General features: G+C 44.3%; 1 protein-coding gene across 3 annotated transcripts in view; it reads left to right on the top strand.

Annotated features, from left to right (window-relative positions):
• The window catches only part of SMAP1 (small ArfGAP 1), a 219,344-nt gene that overhangs the window by 188,600 nt on the left and 7,740 nt on the right, over positions 1-23,004 (top strand). For all 3 annotated transcript variants that reach the window (XM_039530248.1, XM_039530246.1, XM_039530247.1), the window contains one exon: positions 5,059-5,186. In XM_039530248.1, the coding sequence (XP_039386182.1) occupies positions 5,059-5,186 (128 nt within the window). The remainder of the gene's footprint in view (positions 1-5,058; positions 5,187-23,004) is intronic.

The raw sequence follows: 23,004 nt of genomic DNA, 5'->3' as shown, positions 1-23,004 counted from the left end.
CCAGTTGTACCTTAAGGAACATGACTAACATCTGTCATGTATTTGTTCTCTAATCCTCTCCCCAGGAGGGCCTGATAGGATAGTCCCATCTTTTGAGGAGTGTGTACTCCTTTTTCCTCATTCTCTTCAAGGCGCAGGAGGGAGTCATCTCCTACACACAGGTCGGGATTCTAGGGAGGAATCCATCTTCAGAAAACAACCTGGGGCTCATAGAGGCATCTCTCCTAGTATCCTCCTTTGTGTCCCCTACCCTAGTACCATCTACTATCAGCTGTAGCTCTACTGGACAGCCGAGATATGCAAACATATTCATGCAAGCCTGCATTTTCTCCCCATTTTCAAGGATTACAACCTCCTCTTCAGAGAGGGCAGTACAGACCAATCCAGCCAGTGCAGACTATGATTTTAGAATGGAATGGGGAAGAAAGTGAGGAGGAGCAACACTTGCTAGGAGAAGAACTATTTGTCTCCATTTTAATTTCTTCCTTGTACCTCAGTGAGGCAGTAAATCCCTGAATGTCTTCCTCAGTTGACATCTTCAAGTTATTCCAGGATCTTATCAAGAGACTTTGGATATACTTGTAGAAGTTGTGTGAGAGAAATTGTACACAGCCCTAGATATCGTACACCCTTCCTTCCTAGAAGACTTACTGTGGCACTAAATGAGAGGTTGTTGGAACCTGTAAAAGACTTGTGGCACATGCCAGAATTGATATAGACCACATCTAAGCAAGCTAATAGGAAGTACCAAGTCTCTTCCATGGGATTTGGATGCTTTCTATTCTAGCCCAGTACCAGGAGCTCCTGTAGTATCTGCTGTCTGATAGTTCAAAGCAGCAGGGGCCTGCCAAATACACACCCATGGAGAAAGACCCAAAGAATCTCTACCTATTTGGATACAAAGGCTGCTCGTGTGCCAGCCTCCAGATATGTGGCTGACTACCAAGCCGCCTTCTCTAACTATGACTGTCTGAATTAGGACCAACTGTCTTAGTTTGTGAACTAGGTACCACAGGAACATTGAGAGGAACTAAAACTGGTCATAACTGATACTTCCCTTCAGACTGTGCTGGATAGGTCCAATACAGATGTTTGTACTGTAGCCACATGTGTAGTGATGAGAAAATCTTCCTAGCTTCAGTCCTTAAAGATTCTCAGGGAGGTCCAAACTACAACGGAGAACCTTCCCTTTGAGGGTAATTAACTTTTTTTAATTCTAAAACAACCTGTCTTATTTGTTGAGGACTTCCGGACAACTCTGTATTATTTGGGCCTGTACATTCCAGCCCCAAGAAAGAAACAAGTGAGACCACCTGCTTCCTTAAAGCAGCATCCCTCTTCCCAGTACTATTTTCAGCCTCAGAGGGTAGAGGAGATTCAAACCTTCATGGCAGTTCCTTATACATTGTTTCATAAAGCTTGGGTTACTCTCAGGCCTTATTTCAAGTTTCTGCCCACGGTTGTTTGTGTTCCATATGAATCAATTTATTCTACTCCCAGTTTTCTTCCCGAATCCATTCTCAACTCCAGGGGAAGTTAAACTTCATATGCTTGTTATAATGAGCGTTTTCTATTGATTGATAGGTATTATTATTTTGTTTATATTTCAGTAGTATTTGCAGCCTCAATTAGTAATTGGTGCCTAGTCTACATTATAATAATTGTTTTAAATTTTCCAGTGCAATAGTCATGTCTCTTTAATGTTCTTTGAATATTGTCCTTCAAAAATGGCCATACGATACCTCTTCCTATTATGTAACCGTAGTTATTTAAAGGGGCATTCCCTGTTTTTTAAACATTGCTGAGACTAGTATTATGAAATAAACTGCATTGTTTGCAACCCATGTATTTACACACTGAGAATCTGAAAACTGACTTGCATGATTTTTAGAGTCCAAGTTGAGAAAAATTTATAATGTAAATAAACAGTGAAAAGAAAATTAGATTGCTAAAACTGCGTTATTAAAACTCAGAGGACTTAATGGTAAAATAGGCAAATAAATTTGTTTACGTATGACTTAAATATTGGGCTTTCTGTTTGCCATTTTTTAAAGTAAATGTTTACAATCAAGAACTTGTGAACATATTTTACTATCTAATATCATTACTCTTGTTCACCCTCTCTCTTATTGTTTGTTGCATCTTCTCTTAAACTAGACTGTAAATTCTAAAAGTCAAGGAATGTATCGCATGGTACGTTTGTATAAGGCCCCTTACAATAATCTTAACAGGATCCCTGGGCATTGCCACAGAACATATAATAATTTGATATTTCCCTTTTAAAATAGTCTCCACAGGGCAGTGGGAAAACGTAGATGAAAAGTTATTGTTTAGAGAAAATAACACTATTACTAGGCTAATTTAAAAGGGTACAATAGACACAGCAACTGAAACAAGTTAAGGGGAAAATATATTCAGAGCCAATATTGAAATAAAATAAGGGAATAAAATAAACTTAATTGAGCGTGAACAGTGTTAATCTTATTTATCATTAGGGCCTACCAAATTCATGGTCCATTCTGGTCAATTTCACATCCAAAGGATTTGAAAATTGGTCAATTTCATGTTTTCAGATGTTTACATCTGAAATTTCAGGGGTTGTAATCGTGGGGGTCCTGACCCAAAAAGGAGTTGGGGGGTGGGTTGCAAACCTGTTGTAGGGGGATTGTGGGATTGCCACCCTCATGTCTGTGCTGTCTTCAGAGCTGGGCTTTGAATGCAGCAGCCGTGGAGCTCCCTGGTTCCAGGAGGTGGAGGTGGTCTGATCACCCCCATGGTGCTGGGAGCACCCCAGCTAGATGCTCCATGCTGACCTTCAATTAATGACATTCGAAACCATTTGAACTTTTTTTTTTACTTGCTTTTGTTAACTTAAAGCAGTGGTTCTCAAGTTTGAGGCTACCAATTGAGATCCCTACCTTACAAAACTGCCTCAGATGCTCATATCTACCGATCAGTAAGTTGAGCCCTGACTGTGATTTGCTGCTGTAAAGTGTCAATCAAAAAATCCTGTTAAATTCTTTACCGTTCTTTTTATTTTTATCGAAACAAGCTAATAATTGCATCTGGAAGGGGGACAGTTCCCTGTACAATGATCTCTCTCCCCTCCCCTCCAACCCCCCTGCGGCTGTGAAGCAATGGGGTCAGAAAGCGAGTGATGAGGAGGGGGTGTGGAGCTATCTGTAGCTGGGAGAGGTATCCAAGAGCAGCCATGCAGGAAAAGAGGAAGTCCTGTCCCTCCCCAGCCCAGCCTGGGGTGCTCCCAGCAGCACAGGGGAAATTGAACCCACCTCCATCTCCAGAAGCCTCCTCCAGCTAAAGGAACCTTTGGGACTGCTGCCCAGCCCCGGAGCTTCCTGCAACAGGGGGAGGTTCCCAGAGATGGGTCTGATCTCCCCCCGAGAAGCTGTGCAGAGAAAGGACAAGTCCTGTTCCTCCCCAGCCCATCTGAGACACTCCCAGTAGCACAGGGAGTTTGGATTTCACAGTGCTTATTTCATGGTCCAGGACACTTTTTCATGGCCATTAAATTGGTAGGGCCCTATTTATCGTCCTTTATAATTTTATTATTCTAGTCTAATGGTTTTATTCTGTACAGCCACATCTGCAGTTTGACATGATGTAGTCTTTTGGCCAGGAGAGACCATTTTGATGAGGTTTCTAGCCCTTCAGTGCAATAACCAGAGAAGTCTTTGCTTCTGCTCTCAGCGAAGGATACTCCTAGACTGATTCCTTTCTTATTCTACACAAAATACTTTATAGAATCTGCATCTTAAGTTTTTTGTATAAAATGTAGCCAGCACATAAAGTTCCATGAAACCCATCCATTCAACTTCATATTATTTGCCTACCAAGTTCAGTGTAAGAAAGTTGTTAATTTCTTAATATATGATGTAATGTGTATTCAGCTGTCACATATTCTTTCCTTTTTTTCTAAATGATGTAAAATTTGATGCAAAACAATCTGTAGGCGGTCCAGAAATGTCAACCATATTTTATAATATTTTTACGTATTTGTCTACTTTTGGGAACATGCCTTTCTCCACAGTCACATATTAACAATAATGTCCATGCTTTAATTTGGTATAGTTTCACAACATCATAATCCTGAATCCTGCTAGAAGTAAAAATAACAATTGATTTGTTGGCATGTTTTCTGTAAGATGTAGCCTGCACACTCGTATGTCTACCCATATAGCAGTTATTAGAAAATCAGTTATTAAATGTGTGTGTGTGTGGGGGGGTGTTAAATGTTTATGCCGCATGATTTTGTTATATGCCTTCTTCCAACTTCCATCATCTTCCAGGATTATCTAATTTGGACCTTAATCCTAGAAACACATTTGTGTATGCACAGCTTTACTCAGATGAGTAAATTTATGCATGTATATAAATATTGATAAGTTCCAGGGCAATTCCAGATTATAAGTTCTGGACAAGTCATGAACCATGTTATTTTGTGGCTGTCAAGTACAATGTATACCGCTACTTCTATAGAAATAAATCTCTCTCATTCTAAAAAAAAAAGATACCTAACATCATCTTTTTTTCTTCATGTGAAGAATGTATTCCATATTTTGAATAAATATGGCATTGTAAGTAACTTCAAGCATTATCAAATGAGTAGTTCAAATTAATGTATTTGATAGCTCTCGTGTTGAGTAGCCCAAAACTTTTGGGAGGTAGATGTAGGATAACTATTAAATTCCCATTCATAATACTATAGTGCTGGTGAGTGTTGGACTAAAATTGTGAAAATGCTAGCAAAACTGTATTCCATTAAACTGATTAAGATGCCATTGTGGAAGTCTTAAAACTGTATTTAAAATGTTCAGTTCTTAATTATATTGATATAATGTACTTTTAAAATTAGAAAAGTCCTTTCAGAATTTGTGGATCTGAGATATTGTATTTCAGAGATTTGCTTCCAGCACTGAGTATCTTTTTAACCAATGACAATTTAAGTTATTTGATTTATATATTCATATTTTACAATTATTAAATTCTTGTTTTAATAAAGGTTTCTATTTTAAAACTTGAATCCATTGTCTTTTTAAGATGGTCCTCCTGAAGCACCTGTTACAAATGGAAGCACCACTACCGTAACAACACTGAACGATGACTTGGATATCTTTGGCCCAATGATCTCTAATCCTTTGCCAGCAGCTTCTGCACCTCCTGCTCAGGTAAACTTCAGAAAGGTGCATTTGCGTGTTGTTTTCCTCTTTATTGAATTTTGTTTTGAAAAATGCCAGACCAACCATTTAGACTGAAATCATCTAGCTTTTATAGGTACAGATATAGCATCAGGGCAAGCTTTCCCTTACTGCCTTACCAACATCTTAACCAGAACTAGAGAGATCAACAATACACAGTGAGAGAGATTAGTTTTTCTCTAAACCCATTCAATCTTTGGCCTCTCTGAGATTGCCCAGGAAGCTGTGGGTTGTCCCAGTTCTTCTTGCACTAAGAACTAGACAAAGAACACCATCTGATGACATGTAGACAACTAAGCTGTCACCAGATGTCAACAACTTGTGATCACAGAGCATCTGCTGAGATAGATGTAAAAAGCAATATCATTCACCAATCTGCTGACTATTTTCCCGATTTTGGAAGGGAAAGAATGGATACGACTCTAATGGGGTTTTTTCTTACTATTTAAATGTAGTCTGTTACTGGTTGGGGATGTTTTGATTTTTAATGTGGCTTTATAGATTAATTTGAAACATACTTTTTATGATTTTTTTTTATATATGCACAATTTTCTGTAAAATATTTCTTTAAATTGATGGATCTTTGACTTTGGGGGCTAATTACATTAGCTGGCAGCAGGAGAAGGCTGTTATCACAGAGTGGGGATGAATTGCTGGATCTGGGAGGGAACCAAGCCTGGCCCAACTGTCTACTGCACCCCTCTCCTGCCCCAAAATAAGGAGTCCCCCCATGTGGGAATCCCAGGTTGTGTGGAGGCAATGGGATATCAAGGCCGTATGTTGAGTTTGTGTGGGGGGTAGGATAGCAGTTACGGAGAGAGCCTAACTTAATTTCTCCTCCCTGCCCCCCCTGGGAGATGAGTGAGCTTCTGCCCCACGTGGTGCCCTTCAGAGAATGGGATGCTGGGGTCAGTGTCTGCTGCTGCTCTGACAGCAGCATGGGCTCGACTCTTTAAAATGTTCAGTAGTTTTGACATGTTGCAAAAATTTTCCCGAGGAAAAGAAGTGAGGGAAGGGAAATGGTGATTTTTAGCATGTCTCAGCTAATCTCAGAGGAATGGAACAAAGAAAAGGAGGTTCCCTGCTGAATATCAGAGGCCTGCTGCAAACAATGGAAGTGTTCATATTTCTCAAAGAAAAGGTTGTGAGAATACTGTAAGGGAGAGTGTCAGGCAGCCTAAATAGAGGGTAGCTACTAGCTCCACATATAATATTGCTTTCTGTGACCCTTGCTTGTTCAACGACCTATACAATATGTTTCTCCTTCTCTAGGAGTCCTAGGCTGGTTTTGTGTTCCTTCTCAGGGTATGTTTACACTACCTGCCAGATCAGCAGGCAGCGATCGATCCAACGGGGGTCTATTTATCACGTATAGTCTCGACACGATAAATTCATCCCCAAGCGCTCTCCCATTGACTCCTATACTCCACCGCCGCGAGAGGCACAGGTGGAGTCGACGGGAGAGCGGCAGCAGTCAACTCACTGCAGTTCACTGCAGTGAGTTGGTCTAAGTACGTCGACTTCTGCTACTTTATGTAATTTTTACAGCCTTATCAAAGGACAGAATTGTATCCATAGAACCCACAAATAATGATGGAGTCATCCTTGAAATATGACTTAGGCAACAGCCTCAGTCCTTTTAAGCTTCCACTGCTTCATTATGCTAGTCAAGAGCCTTACTAGCCTGCTAAAAAGACTTTTTTTCAACCAAAGAATAAGAATATTTGTGCTGCATAAAAGATCCTTTTCTGCCTCCATAGCAGCCCACGTTATTGGACTCCTTACACTTAAAATGTATGTTACGTAGTGTGGCAGAGCTCTGACCTTGCTCCTGTGGGTCCTGCGCTTCTAGGTGGTTTATGCTTAGCCTCAGTGGCTCACTGTGACCCTCCACGTAGCCCTTCTCTCTCTAGGGCCAGGGTTACAGTCTACTGAGCCCTTTTCATCATAGGCTGCAAGGAGGTTGGTGAGAGAACTCCCACAGTCTCTGTTCAGCCTCCTGTCCTGACAGGGACCTGACTTCCCCTTCCAGGAACTGTTCCTGTAGTGGTGGGTTGGGGGGGAACCCGGGCCCGCCCTCTACTCCGGGTTCCAGCCCAGGGACCCTAATGGTAGCAGTTGTTGGTAGCCAACCTTTCACTGCCAGAGTTGCTACATTTCCCTGGGCCACTTCCCCACAGCTCTCCTGCTTCTCCCTTCTTCACCCTTACCTTAGGGCTCCTTTAACGATGGTTTTAGGGTGTCTTCAGTAACCAGCCCTTCAACCGCACTTCCTCTCCTCTGGCTCCCTGGCTCCTCTGCCTGACTGGAGTGAGCCCTTTTTATAGAAACAGCAGGGCCTTAGAGTCAGGTGGTCACATTAACTGAATGGCCTCACCTGACTCTTTACAGGTTAATTCGAGTCAGGTGTTCTCATTAGCCTGGAGCAGCCCCTGCTCTGGTCAGTCAGGGAACAGAAAACTGTTAATCCAGTGGCCAGTATATCTGCCTTCAGCTATTCTGCTGTACCCAACTGGCCTGAGTCCATTACAGTAGTTAGGTAATAAAGGTAATAAACGGAGATATACCAATCTCCTAGAACTGGAAGGGACAGATGTAGTTGTGTCGATCCCAAGATATAAGGTGGGTGAGGTAATATCTTTTATTGAACCAACTTCTGTTGGTTAGAGGGACAAGCTTTCAAGCCACACAGAGCTCTTCTTTAGGTCTGGAAAAGGTATTCAAAGCATTAGAGTGGCCCTCTAACATCTCCACTATCATGGGACAAAAAAGGGGGTTAGTATATTACAGATTGTTGTAATAAACCATACATCCCTTTTTTTGTCCTATGAGTGCAGTGGTGCTTATGGGAGTCAAATGGCCCCTTAAAATATGTTCTAACTACTTATGCTAAACAGTCTGTTCCACCTTGCATTTAGCTGTGATACTCAGAGTATCTTTCCCAGACCTGAAGAAGAGCTCTGAGACTCAAAGCTTGTCTGTCCCACCAATACTTATCAAAATGATCCATGATAGCTAATATAGGGTTTATGGGCATCTGTGTCTTCATTTGAGGAAGGGAGATGTATAATTAAACAGTGTTTCTTGACCAATTCAAAATATTGGGGCAGGAAAGCTGTGGACAAAGTTTTTGTAGAAACAACTGATAAAGACAAGAAGTAGCTTTCATACACAGAGAGTTTACAGACAACCCTTTCAGAACAGATAACTCTTTCACAGCCATTACTCACCTCTGACCCACCCAAGCAACCACACCTCTCTGAGGGAATGCTGCAACAGATTTGACAGAGGAGGAAGGCTCAGTATAGACTATACTGTATTAGTAGAACCTATTGCTGAGACATTGTATAGTCCGTTCCTCAACCACGCTGTTGTTATATGTGAAATATTTATTTTGAAATATATTCAAGTGACCAAGTAACCAATATCAGCCAGGTTTATTGCTATAAGCCAACAATATAGTTCAGGAAAAGGGTTCAATATGATATCAGTGTCTGAAAAGCCATCTTGTGCAGTGTTACATTCACCTCACACAGATGATGTGCTCCCAAAGTTATACCCCAATAGCCATTTTTTACTGCCTCTTTATGAGTAAAATGTACTGTGTATGTCATCTGAAACTAGATTTAACTACCTTGTTTTTCTGGTACCATGGTGTACCACTTATCTCTTTTTCAACGAACATATGAGGCATGTGTACCAGAAGACATGAAGGCATCTCCTTCCTCCTAGATAGAACATTCATATATCTTGTCCTTCTCAACATTCCAATATTAGCCTGTGAGAGTAACTCTAACTTTTGATATAGTAAAACAATCACACGTCTTGATCCTGATAGTTTCCCTATCTACTTAAACCAAAACTTACTTCAGCTAATGCAAGATGATATAAGATACTTGACATGGTTAGACAGAATTGTTGGGAGAATATAATTCATTCAGTTATATAACATCCCAACACTTATATATGTTAGGCACAGTATTAACATGTATTGCCTAATACTATGCTGGAGTTAGAGAGGTATCTGTGCATCTCAGAGGAAAACTCCAGATTTGTCAATAGTTGGGAGAGAATAAGTCAGATTGGTCACTGAGAGGAGATACTCCATAGAACTGTCATAATACCTCAGAAGTAAATATGTGATCATTCCAGAAATTAGTCCTGGGGCAAGCAATCTTCTGTCTGTTGCAGATCAAAGCCATAGAAAGAATGTCATGAAGAGAAATTCTATGGCATGTGCTTAATATTCTTTATCTCAAATTAAAATAGAGATGTGAAATCCATACTGAACCTAACATTTTTAACAAGTGTCCTTGGAATTTAAACTGAAACCATCATGTCCATATGCAGCTTTCTCAATAAGGGACTCTACCTAAAGGAAACATATCTGCACTTCCTGACATCTCATCAGAGTACCTGTGCTTCTACTGTCATAAGAAACATTTCCAGGGCAGAGCCATCCCTTTTGGCCTATAGACATGATTAAAGGTCTTTACCAAAGTACTGATAAGTTCATGTAATGGCTTTCAGGAGCAGGAAATTCAAGTCTCCACCAATTCCTAAACAACTTGCTTGTCAGAGCTTCCTCAAGAGAGAGAGCCATTCAGGACCAGAAAATAACTCTACTCTTCCTGCAAGAGCCCAGATTTGTGATGAACGTGGAAAATGGTCATCTGATCCCCACATAAGGCCTGCCATTAACTCTGGACGCAAATATAAGGTTTTCACCTCCAATGGGAATCAAATTGATGATAGTGGACCTGATTCAGCAACTGTTAGTTGCACACCAAGCAAGCCATAAGATTCTTAATGCATCTGCAGTGCATGTTAGTATTATGTATGAAAATTCTCCAGAGACCACATTTCAACATGAAGCAGTATAAGGATTCCTGATCCCATTTTAGCCTTCAGTTTATTTGATGTCAGCTGCAAGATGGAGATTCTGGCGCTTGTGTTCCAGTTGCTGAATTGGTGGACTCCCTGCAGAAGGTTCAGATCAGGCCATCTGATATGAGCTAGACAGAACAACAGTAACAACTGACACCACTAAACTCTAATCATAGAATCATAGAATTCAAGATCAGAAGGGACCATTATGATCATCTAGTCTGACCTCCTGCGAGATGCAGGCCACATAAGCCGATCCACCCACTCCTGAACTAATTCTCTCCCTTGACTCTGCTGTTGAATGCTCCAAATCATGATTTAAAGACTTCAAGTAGCAGATATTCCACCAGCAAGCGACCCCTGCCCCATGGCGAAAAACCTCCAGGGCCACTGCCAATCTACCCTGGAGGAAAATTCCTTCCCGACCCCAAATATGGCGATCAGCTGAACCCCGAGCATGTGGGCAAGACTCTCCAGCCAGACCCTCTGAAAAAAGGTTAAGAATAACATATCATTGACCCATTGTACTAATTACCAGTGAGGCACGTTATTGACCTATTGACTAAACCCGTTATCCTATCATACCATCCCGTCCATAAACTTATCCAGCTTAATCTTAAAGTCATGGAGGTCCTTCGCCCCCACTGTTTCCCTCGGTAGGCTGTTCCAGAATTGCACTCCTCTGATGGTTAGAAACCTTCGTCTAATTTCAAGCCTAAATTTCCTGACTGACAATTTATATCCGTTTGTCCTCATGTCCACATTAGCACTGAGCTGAAATAATTCCTCTCCTTCCCTGGTATTTATCCCTCTGATATATTTAAAGAGTGCAATCATATCTCCTCTTATCCTTCTTTTGGTTAAGGAAAACAAACCGAGCTCCTAATGGGGAAGTTCATTTAAATAACTAAGGGACATACAGAATATGGACAGACCAAGAGTGAAAAAGTAAAGTGAACTGTTTGAGATTTGGGACAATCAGGGTCTCTTGCCTTCACGTCCACACACAACTGCACAGAGGTGATGTATGGGGGGGACACGGCATGTGTGGTCACATGCCCCCCCCCCAAATTGCTTGGTCACATGGTACAGCCAGGACCCCTCCTTGCAGAGCAGCTGAACCGGTGAGCTGTGGCAGGCAGGGAGAGGCAGACGCAGGAGCAGAGGAACAGCTGAGAGCTGCTTGGAGGCGCCACTGCTTTCCCTGGTGGGGGGTTAGCTTGAGCTGATCCAGGGTTGCTTTTCCCCCATGTCAGCAGGCCTGGGTCTATGCATAACACACATGTAGTAATCGTCGTTGACATCAGTAACTTGTGAATAAAGTAGGAATGAAATCAGTGGTACTTTACAAGGAGGCCATCTTATTAAGGTGGACAGAAGCCCACAAATGATCAAGTTGGGCAATCCAGCCTGTGAATAACACTCCCACCAGGGACAGTGACTTCTTGGCAGAAAGGCTGAATCTGTTATATAAAGAAAACTGCAAGGTAGTCCTTGGTCTTATGGCACACATTCTAAAGGCACTACAAAGTAGACCTCTTGTCCTCTGGAAAATGTAGCCTATGTTCTTCTTCGAGTGCTTGTTCACATTGATTCCAATCAGGTGTGTGCGCGCCGCATGCACAGTTGTCGGGGAGTTTCTTCCCTAGCAGCTCCCATTGGGTCGGCTCTGGACCCCCCTGGAGTGGCACCTTTATGATCAATATATGACCTTGCTGACCTGATCCCCCTTCAGTTCCTTCTTACCGCCCATGATGGTCACTGGAACTGCAATCGCTTGTTCTGCAAGTGTCTTCCTTAGCGTTTTTTCCTAGTTAGTGTAGTTGTAGTTATTGTTAGTTGTATTTCTTTAGTGTATAGTAGATAGATAGTTGTATAGTGTAAATAGTAAGGTTTGCCGGCAGAGTTTCTCCACAGTCCCTTAACCCTCCTTGAGCTCTGGAGTATGCCGCAAGCCCAAGGCTTTAGACCCTGCGGAACCTGTAGCAAGCCTATGCCCATTAATGAGCCCCACAACTCTTGCCTAAGGTGTCTGGGGGAGGCGCACCAGTCAGAAAGGTGCAAAATCTGCAGGGCTTTCTGCCCAAGGACAAGGAGGAGTGAGATTTCCGCCTCAAGCAACTGATTATGGAATCTGCTCTTTGCCCTCAGCTGGCTGCGGACCACCAGGACCCAGCACTGAGCGCATCCGTACGGACTGCTCTGGCATCGGTATGTGACAGTGCCAAGGAAGGACTCTAGCACGAGACACCCTTGGCACTGGTGCTCCTCGGCACTGCAAGTGGAGGCAATGGCCCAGTGCCACATGAGGCATAGGAAAGCCAACAGGGGCACTCACCAGTACCGAAAGCTGCACGACCAACAGGTGATGCACCAGCACACCCCAGAAAGGAGCACTTGGAGCCTAGGCAGCATGAGTCAGCGCCATCGACTTTGGTGCCCCAGAAGGGACCATTGAGTCCGGCATGCAGCGACTCCCCAGAAAGGCAGTGCTAGATGGAGGAGTTAGAGCTGCCTTCCACCCCAGACACTTTTGGAGCTACCAGAGACTTAATTGAGATGATGGCTCCACAGCCCCTGGTGCTAAGAGACAAGCCTCTGGTACTGACAAGTTTGGCACTGTCTAGAGGCAAGCTGACTGTGATGAGGCGATCACCGTCTCCTGCCCAGTACTGCTCCCTTCGGCACCGTTCCAGGTAACCGTTGCCATGGCACCGCTCCTGACACCGGGCTCCCTCTTGGGCTCTGGCACCAGCAGGGCGACGCTCCCCTTCTCTGGCACAACACCGATCCACACCAATCTCCGGTGCTGAGAGGGGACCAGCACTGATCTACATCACCGGATCTGCAACCTCAGTTGCAACACTGGACGCCCGGCACCATTCTCTGACACTGGATGCCTGGCACCGGTCCCCAGTGTGGGTGACTCAACATCGGTCCCCACGCTTCAACAGGTTGGCACTGATCTTCTGCGTATGCGCCGCTGTGGTCATCATGGTCAAGATCTGTTTTCTTGGACTCTGACGGGGACTCCTACTATTCCTGTCATGGTCGACACAGATCCGAAAGGCATCAAAGGGAAGCGCAACTGGCATGGCAACCACAGTGGCAGCCTCTGGCACAGTGGCCCTTTTGGACCCCCTGGGCTTACCACCAGGCCAAGGGCTCCCTTTCAAGGGACTCCCATTCAGTGGCTTCAGAGCACTGTCCACCCTAGCCAACCAAGCACAGGCCTACACCCCAGGGATCGGAGGCCACTCTGACCCAACCGTTGCTGCCATCCCAGGCTGCCGCAGAGGTGACCTCAAGACAGGACCAACCACAAGCTCAAGGTACAGTCACTTCCGCTACAGAGACAGGCACCGGCCAGGAGGACCTGGTCCCACCTCTGGCATCCTTGTCTTCATCCCCTGATGAGGCTGTGACAGGGGCTAAAGCCTCGGGCCCTCCTCCAGTTGAGCACAGGGCACATCAGAACCTTCTGAGTTGGATTGCCTGCAACATGGGGTTACAAGCAGAGGAAATGGTCGAGGCCAAGGACCCCATGGTAGATATTCTGGCACTTGAGGGACCATCATGAGTAGCTCTGCCATTAATTAAAACAATTCAGCGCAATATCAAGACTCTGTGGCAGACCCCAGCCTCAATTCCACCAACCGCTAGGGGTGTGGAACGCAAATACTTCGTCCCCTCTAAGGGTATGAGTACCTGTTTTCTCACCTGAAGCCATGCTCTCTGGTCATGTTGGCAGTTAATGAAAAGGAAAGACATGAGCAGCAAGGACCAGCCCCTAAATCTGAGGACCTTTTCAGCAGGAAGGTCTTTGCCACTGGGGGCCTTCAGCTGAAGATAGCTAACCAGCAAGCTATCCTCAGTAGATATAACTTGAACTCGTGGGCCTCCCGTTGATTCCAACAGACTCCAAAGCAGAGTTCTCAGTCATCGCTGACAAAGGGAACGTGGTGGCACTGACCTCTTTGCAGGTATCTTTAGATTCCGTGCACTCTGCCGCCCACATCCTCTCCTCAGGATTAGCCAAGAAGCGGACCTCATGGCTGAAGGAGTCTGGGCTTCCCCCAGAGGCGCAGCAAACCCTGCAGGACCTATCCTTTGAAGGCGCAGTGTTATTCTTGGAGCAGACAGAGTCCAAGCTGCACAGCTTGAAGGACTCCCAGGCAACCATGAAGTCGTTGGGAATGCACACTCCAGCAACCCAACGTAAGCACTTCAAACCCCAACCGCAGCAGCACTGCCCATATCCTCCTCAGCTGAGGCAGGATTTCTATAGACGAAGGGGCAGGAATGGTAGGCATAAACATTCCAACACCCCTTCCAGACAAGGCCAGGGACAGTCCAAAGCTTCACTGGGCTCTAAGGCCTTTCGGAGCTGTGCCCAGGGACAGCCCACCCACCACAACACCAGATCCTTCCCCTTGCCTCATGAATCATCTCTCCCACTTCTACCGTGCTTGGTCCCAAATAACATCAGACTGTTGGGTTCACCGTACAATAGAAGTGGGATATTCTCTCCAATTCTGCTCCTCCGCTCCCTCCCCCTTCCCGTCTTGCTTCAGGGACCCTTCTCATGAGCATCTCCTCATCCAGGAGGTGCAGTGCTCCTCATCATAGGGGCAATGGAGAAGGATCTTCAGGCGCTAAGGGACAAGGGATTCTACTCCTGCTATTTCATAATCCCCAAGGCAATGGGGGGTCCCAGATCCATTATTGACCTGCGAGGACTCAATGAGTTCATGGTGAAGTTGAAGTTCCACATGGTCTCCCTGAGCACTATTATCCCTTCCCTGCATCCGGGAGACTAGTACGCCGCCCTCCATGAAAGACGCATACTTCCATATAGCTATTCGGCCTGCACACAGACGATTTCTCTGGTTTGTGGTCAACCACAAACACTATCAGTTCACGGTCCTCCCATTTGGTCTATCTGTGGCCCCCGAGTGTTCACCAAGTGCATATCGGTCATAGCAGCCTTCCTCCGGAGGAGGCAGGTGCAGGTATACCCCTATCTCAACGACTGCCTGCTGTGGGGGCACTCCAGGAAGCAGGTGGAGTCTCAAGTCCGTTTAGTCAGAACCACTTTTGACAGGCTGTGCTTCCTCCTTAATGGGAACAAGTCAACCTTGTCACTGACCCAAAGAATAGAGTTCATTAGGGCAGTGCTGAACTTGGTACAGCCAAGGGCTGCTTTGCCGGAGACTCGATTCCAAGTCATGGCAGGTATCATTCAAGTCCTCAGACAGTACCCAATCACTACTGCAAGGAAATGCATGAGTCTCCTCAGCCCCATGGCAGTCTTCACTTATGTGGTCTGGCATGCCAGACTGAGGCTCAGGCCCCTACAAGCATGGCTCGTGTCTGCCTAGCACTCAGGGTGCAACAGCCTGGACTTAGATGGTGCCAGAGTACATACTCGAATCCCTCCATTGATGGTTTGACCCATGGATGGTATGCAAAGGAGTCCCCTTCAGCAGCCCACAGCCCTACTTGTCCCTGGTAACAGACACATCAGCTCTGGGAGACCTCCAAACACAGGTGCTACGGTCACAGGACAAGCTCTCCCTTCATATCAACATTAAGGAGCTCAGAGCAGTGCTACTAGCATGCCAAACTTTCCAGTCTCGACTACACGGTCAGTGCATGGCAGTGATGACGGACAACACCACTGCCACATTTTACATCAACAAGCAGGGTGGAGCCCATTCCTCCCCATTTTGTCGTGAAGCCCTCAAGTTATGGGAGTTCTGCATAGCCCACTCCATTCACCTGGAGGCATCCTATCTTCCAGGAGTACAGAACGAACTGGTGGATCACCTCAGCAGATCATTCCGCAATCACGATCCCTCTGTTTGGACAGCATACACTCCATCTTCCAAAGGTGGGGGTTTCCCCAGGTCAAACTGTTTCGCACCCAGAGCAACAGGAAGTGCTCAATGTTCAGTTCATTGCAGAGGCAGTGTTTCTACTACCCTGGGGAGACTGCCTTAAGTATGCCTTTCCACTGTTCCCTCTCATGCACAGGGTACTGCTCAAGATTTGCAGGGCCAAAGTGAAGGTAATTCTGCTGGCTCCAGCATGGCCCTGACAGCACTGGTATACCATGCTTCTGGAGTTGTCAGTGGACGCCATGATCATGTTACCTCTCCACCCCAATCTGATCACTCAGAATCATGGTCACCTTCACTACCCAGACCTCCAGTCCCTGCATCTCACAGTCTGGAAGCTTCATGGTTAAACCCAAGGGAGCTCCTGTGCTCAGAACCAGTAAGGGAGGTTCTACTTGGCAGCAGGAAACCATCCACCAGGACCACTTAGCTAGCTAAGCGGAAAGGGTTCACTTGCTGGTGTGCCCACTGCCACTCCAGGCGCCTATACCTCTCCTCCTTGAGTACCTTCTACATCTCAAACAACAAGGCCTAGAAGCGTCATCCATCAAGGTGCAGCTCACTGTTATTTCAGCCTTCCATCCAGGAGTGTCTGGACGTTCTGTATTCGCTAACCCCATGGTAGGCCGTTTCCTCAAGGGGCTGGGATAGCTATATCCACAGATTAGACAGCCTGTTCCTGCATTGGACCTTAACCTAGTCCTCTCCAAACTAATGGGGCCCCCTTTTGAACTGCTGGCGACTTGCTCCCTGCTCTATTTGTCATGGAAAGTGGCCTTCCTGGTTGCCATCACATCAGCCAGGCGGGTGTCTGAGTTAAAGGCCCTAACCTCTGACCCACCCTACAGTTTTTTCCACAAGGACAAGGTGTAGCTCAGGTAATGTCACAATTCCACACTAGCTAAAACATTTTTCTGCCTGTCTTCTATCCTAAGCCTCATGCCGGTACCCAAGAGCAGAGGCTGCACTCACTGGATGTTCAGCAAGTGCTAGCATTCTACATCGAGTGCACAAAGCCATTCAGGAAATCGAGCCAGCTGCTCGTGGCAGTGGCAGACTGGATGAAAGGACTCCCTGTCTCATCTCAAAGAATATCTTCCTGGATCAGAGCCTGCAGCCACTCATGTTACAAGCTGGCCAAGGTCCCTTCCCTGGCTCTAAAGGCTCATGCCACAAGGGCACAAGCCTTATCAGCTGTGTTCCTGGCCCAGGTCTCGATACAAGAGATCTGCAGGGCAGCAACTTGGTCATCGGTGCACGTGTTCACCTCTCAGTATGCTATCGCCCAACATGCCAGAGATGATGCAGCATTCAGCAGGGCGGTGCTCCAGTCAGCAATTTCTTAACTCTGACCCTACCTCCGGGGTACAGCTTAGGAGTCACCTGATTGGAATTGATGTGAACAAGCACTCGAAGAAGAAAAAATGGTTACTCACCTTCTTGTAACTGTTCTTCAAGATGTCTTGTTCACGTCCATTCCAATAACCACCCTCCTTCTCCTCTGTCAGAGTGAATGGCAAGAAGGAACTGAAGGGGGATCGGGTCAGCAAGGTCATATATTGAGCGCCATGAAAGCGCCACTCTAGGGGGTTCCACAGCTGACTCGATGGGAGATGCTAGGGAAAAAACTCTCAGACTGTGCATGCAGTGCACACACTGGATGGGAATGGATGTGAACAACACATCTTGAAGAACAGTAGTTACAAGAAGGTGAGTAACCGTTTTTTATGTGAGCACTACATATTGTCTCAGTTTTTTGTGTCATGGGGTTTGCAGTGTATACGTGGAATTTTTTAAGGTAAAATTTTCTGAAGGATTTAGGAGCTCAAGTCTCATTTTCAAAAGTGACTTAAGTGTCTGTTTTATTGACTTTCATTGGGATGTAGGCTCCTAAGTCATTGAGACTCTTTTGAAAAACTTTCCCCAAAATCTTTCTCTCTCCCAGGGACAAACCTCTTAATCTCCCCCATACATGCTCTCCCTGCTGCCTCCCTTCTCAGTCACTGTGGATCATCCTCCTGCCTGTCATTCAGGCCTCTAATCTGGTTGACCTCTTTGACTCAGATTTATTTCTAGGTCATCACATCCAGGCTATGTATAAATCTTGCCTTTCTTATCATCCACAAAGCTAAACCTCTCATCTCAAATCTTAATTACTGCAACATCCTTTTCTCTGGCCTTGATAAATGCAATCTTGCACCACTCATATCAATTCAGATATATTTATCCATAAAGATAATTTTCCTAGCCTGTCACTGTGACCATGTCACTTCTCTCTTAGCATCCCATCACTGGTTCCCTCTTCTCTATTACATCAAACATAAGATACTTGTCTTCATTTTCAAGGCCCTTCATGCCCTGAAACCACTCTGCCTATCATCTCTCATTCACTGTGGAGATGTGAACTCACACATCTATCTGGTGTATGATGCCAGCTTCAGTGGCCCACTTGTTACATTTTCAAACAAGCACCTTTGTGCTTTCTTCCGTGTTGCTCTTCATGCTTGTGAGGAGCTCCCCATAAACATCTGCAAAACTAATGCATTATCCTATTTCAGAACCTTTCTTCAAACTCTCCTTTTCTATGTTACCTATAAAAAAAAAATTTGAGAATAGTTATGAAGTGGTGTGCTAAGTCCACTGTCTGGCACACTGACCCCAATATTGTCTCATTGTTTCCTTATACTTCTCCATCTGTTTATATCCATCTGTTGTGCCTCTTGTTTTATATTTTCATTGTAACCTCTTTGGAGAAGGGGACCATCTTTATTTTTTTTTCCTTCTATTTGTGCAGTGCCTAGCACAGTGGGATCCTGGTCCATGACTAGAGTTCCTAGACACTGCAGTAATACAAATAACTTTTTGCTATATTGCAAATAGACTTCTCATTCTTCCACTTTGGTTATTATCTCAGCCAGTTTCCTTGACGGCACTTTGTTAGTCTCGTTCGTTCATTCATAGATTCGGAGGGTGAAATCCTGACCCTATTGAAGTCAATAGTTTTGCCATTGATTTCAGTGGGATATTTTAAGGGCAAAAATTGAGCTATATGATTGTCTACTCTGACTTCCTGCATAAGTTAGGCCAGGGGTCTGCAACCTTTCAGAAGTGGTGTGCCAAGTCTTCATTTATTCACTCTAATTTAAGGTTTCGCGTGCTAGTAATACATTTTAAAGTTTTTAGAAGGTCTCTTTCTATAAGTCTTAGTTATATATTATAACTATTGTTGTATGTAAAGTAAATAACATTTTTAAAATGTTTAAGAAGCTTCATTTAAAATTAAATTAATATGCAGATCTTGTCAGTTTAGTGTGATCCTTGCCCTTGCTTTTCCTTGCTGAGTTTTCCAATGTCTGGCACATATTTGGATACTTTAAGCTGCACACAGGCTTCTGAGTGATCAGGGACAGAAGACAGATTTCATGTGTGAAAATACCTGTTCACACAGGTACGTGGATCCAAATGCTGAAAGTATTGAAAACGCAATTTTCTTCAAACAGTTAAATTTCACTTGCAGGGACGTCCAGCAGGTCAGAATAGAGGCCCCATGATCTCTGTTGGTAGTTTCAAGTGCACTCTGCAGATCTCCAAACTTTGATGCCCACAATTCTGAGCTTTTTAACTGAATGAGCTGCATTTCAAGATCTTCAACACCCATCCACTGAAATACAGAAAATCTAAGTCGCTTTCGTTGAACTTTTCAAGTTTAATTAGAAAAGAAAGCATTGGGCCAAATCGCTTGAAAGCTTGAAATCTGTCAGAAAATTCTGATTCCAGTTCTTGCATGTACATTCTAATCTCAACATCAAATGCAGTGCGCTGTTCCACATGGCATGATAGCGATGTAAGCAGCAAATCAGGACTTAAAAATATCCTAGTACAGTGGTACTGGAACAATTTTTAAGGTGTGGGTGCTGAGCTGCGCTCCCTCTTGCCTCTGTCTGCACTCCTGACTGCCCAAGGCTGGGGCCAGTGAGCCACAGCTGGGGGCAGCTGCAGAGCCCCGGGCCAGCAGCCAGGACCCCGGGCCAGCAGCAGAGCCCCCCCCGACCAGGGGTGGGACTCGTGGGCAGCAGAGGGCTGAGCAGGGCCGGCAGATGGAACCCCGGCTGGCAGGGGGCCGGTGCCCCAAGCCAGCAGCAGAGCCTCTGGGACCAGTGGCTTAGGACCCAGGCAGTGTGAGTGCCACTGAAAATCAGCTGGCGTGCCGCCTTTGGCACGTGTGCCATAGGTTGCCTACCCCTGCCATAGAATTTCAAGTGGTTCCTGCATGAAGTCTGTATCTGCTGGTTGAGCTACAGCATGTTTTTTTAGAAAGGCATCCACACTTCAAAGACTTCAGGTGATTAATAATCCACACATCTCCAAGTAAATTTAAATGGTTAATTACCTTCACTATATTAAAAAACAAAGCCTCGTTTCTAGTCAGAATTTGTCTAGCTTCAGCTTTCAGCCATTGGACCGTGTAATGCCTTTGCTGTTATTTTTTTCCATTTCCTCAGAAACCAAATGGTCTGGGTTTCTCAAATTTTATACTGAATGTTTATGTTGCAACCTTTCTAGAAATGACAGTTATTTAGTAGGGGTGGAGGACAGGACCAGATCAGAAAGTAGTGGTGTGTTGAGAGGCTGGGACGTTATTTACATATGAGGTGATTAAAGATGGGCCCATGGCAGAAAATCCAGAACTTTCCTTTACTTTGTTTTGTTTGGGTTTAGGATTTTCTGGCCGCTCTCTACAAGAGTTATTTAAATTGAGGATGGAAAAGACCTAAAACAATAAATATAATTATACAATAGTTTACCTAGTGTACAATGCAATTTTTATTTATACAGCGTCATATGTGCGCATTTTAATATTTTATATGTTTAAAACACATTTTCCTCCATTCCCGCACAAAACATCACAGATGTTAAACGCTACACTTCCTGGACTTAATTTCAGAGGGAATGAGAATGAGTTCTAATTGCTTATATCTCTTATGATTGTATCATGTCTTGGCTAATCCAAATTGCCTGTTTTAAATATTGAGAATTTAATAATCCTTCCATTATCCAGCCTTTGTCATGATGGGATAATATGTGAAGAAGTCAAGTCAGGATGAACACAAGATTTGTTTCTAGTCCCAAATTTATTATTTCCAGGCTTCTCTTTCTGGTTATCTGACAATAATATGGGTTGGAAAAATGTATTTGAAACTGGAGGGTGTAACTGCAGCTTTTCAGATAAGATACTTGTCAAAAGCTGCTAAGCTTTTTTACTGAACAGGTAGCTGAAACAATAGTGGCCTCGGCACATGTCACCACCTAACAAAGGCACATTCAATGCACATGTGGAGGGAGGGGTTTCTCTGGCTACTGTACTTTGAAGGTTTTTGTGTGAGAGAGAAGTAGGATCAGAAAGACTAGAGAAACTGAGAGATGGCAACAAGGAAAGCCAAGGACGCAGCCTGGACAAGCACTGACAGCAGGGCCTGAAACAAGCCTAGAGAGAGTGCTTTTGGGCCAAATGCTGGCTGAAATGGGCTTGGAGCTGTGAACAAAGAAACTATCTCCTGTTTCAGTTGTCCTGTGTTCAGGAAAACAGGACTGTATACATTCTTTGTAAATAAACGAAGATGCCTGACTTCATCAATTTCTCCTCCTCAGAAACAACATGTAGGACCCTGAACTTTGGCTAACCATTCAGGTCAGAAGGAGTAACAGTAAGAGCCACTTGCCTGTGGTTAGACGTCAGGTCTTCAGCTTCTGCTTGAGTCAGATAAGTCAGGGTTGCATATTTTTTGTGTTACTTCCACTGAGCTCTAAACATCACTTCACCTTTGTATTATTCTCCTTTGACTGGCCAAATGTGTCAACCATTAACAACATAAAAAGAGAAATTAATTTTGATTTATAAGTATATACAGAGTGAAAGTTGCTTATACAATGTACATAATATTCAAATATATTAATATATCACAGCACATCTCTTCACTGCAGTCACTGAACCCACTTGCAGAGAAATTTAGTTTTTCTGTGCACTATTTGCTTAGGAATTACTGAGTACGGTATTTCTTAAAGGTATACTGTTGTGTATACACAAAAAATATATAAAATAATTTGAAATTTTATATTTTGAAAATTATTTTTTCTTGCAGAATTTGTTTGAACATAGATAATGCACAAAGCACCATATGACTGTAATACTGCACACATTATTCAACCAATATGGATGTCATAAAACTCTTGCAGGAGACATAGGCCATCCTGAATTCCTAGGGCTTGTCTACACTTAGAGCAAGTCTACACTACAGGGTTAAGTCGACCTAAGTTATGCAATTCCGTCGACGTAGCTTAGGTCGACTTATTAGGGTGTCTACATCGCGCTGGATCAACGGGAGAAACTCTTCCATCAACTTACCTTAAGCTTCTTATTCTGGTGGAGTACCGGAGTCAAAGGGAGAGCGATCTGTGGTCAATTTAGCGGGTCTTCCCTAGACCCGCTAAATCAGGGATTGGCAACCTTTGGCACGTGGCCCATCAGGGAAATCTGTTGGTGGGCCAGGATAGTTTGTTTACCTGCAGCATCTGCAGGTTTGGCTGATCACAGCTCCCACTGGCCGCGGTTCACTGTTCCGGGTGAATGGGGGCTGCGGGAAGCGGCGCGGGCCAAGGGATGCCAGTGGGAGCTGCCATCTGTATACCCATGCCTCTGTAATTCTTCCAGGACTCTGCCTGCTTATGTTAACCCACCAATAAAAGGACCATGAAGTTGCATAACAATATAAATTATTATAAACTATTGAAATTCTAATTTGATGTTTCCCAAAAGAGAGCCCATGCTTTCCTTACAAACAGTAGTCATGTACTGAAAGTGGAATGCTTTCTAGATCTTATCAGACACGTTAATTTTTAATCTGATTCACATTAATAAAAATTGGTGTCTGTAGTAAGAGTAAACACTTTGTTTATTAATCTGGATGAAAGCAAGACGTTACTGTAAGTACATACACATCTTG

The sequence above is a fragment of the Mauremys reevesii genome, linkage group 3 (genome assembly GCF_016161935.1).
Source record: "Mauremys reevesii isolate NIE-2019 linkage group 3, ASM1616193v1, whole genome shotgun sequence".
Taxonomy (NCBI): Eukaryota; Metazoa; Chordata; order Testudines; family Geoemydidae; genus Mauremys; species Mauremys reevesii.
The sequence above is the reverse complement of the archived record's forward strand: the minus strand, read 5'-3'. Positions and strand labels throughout refer to the sequence as shown.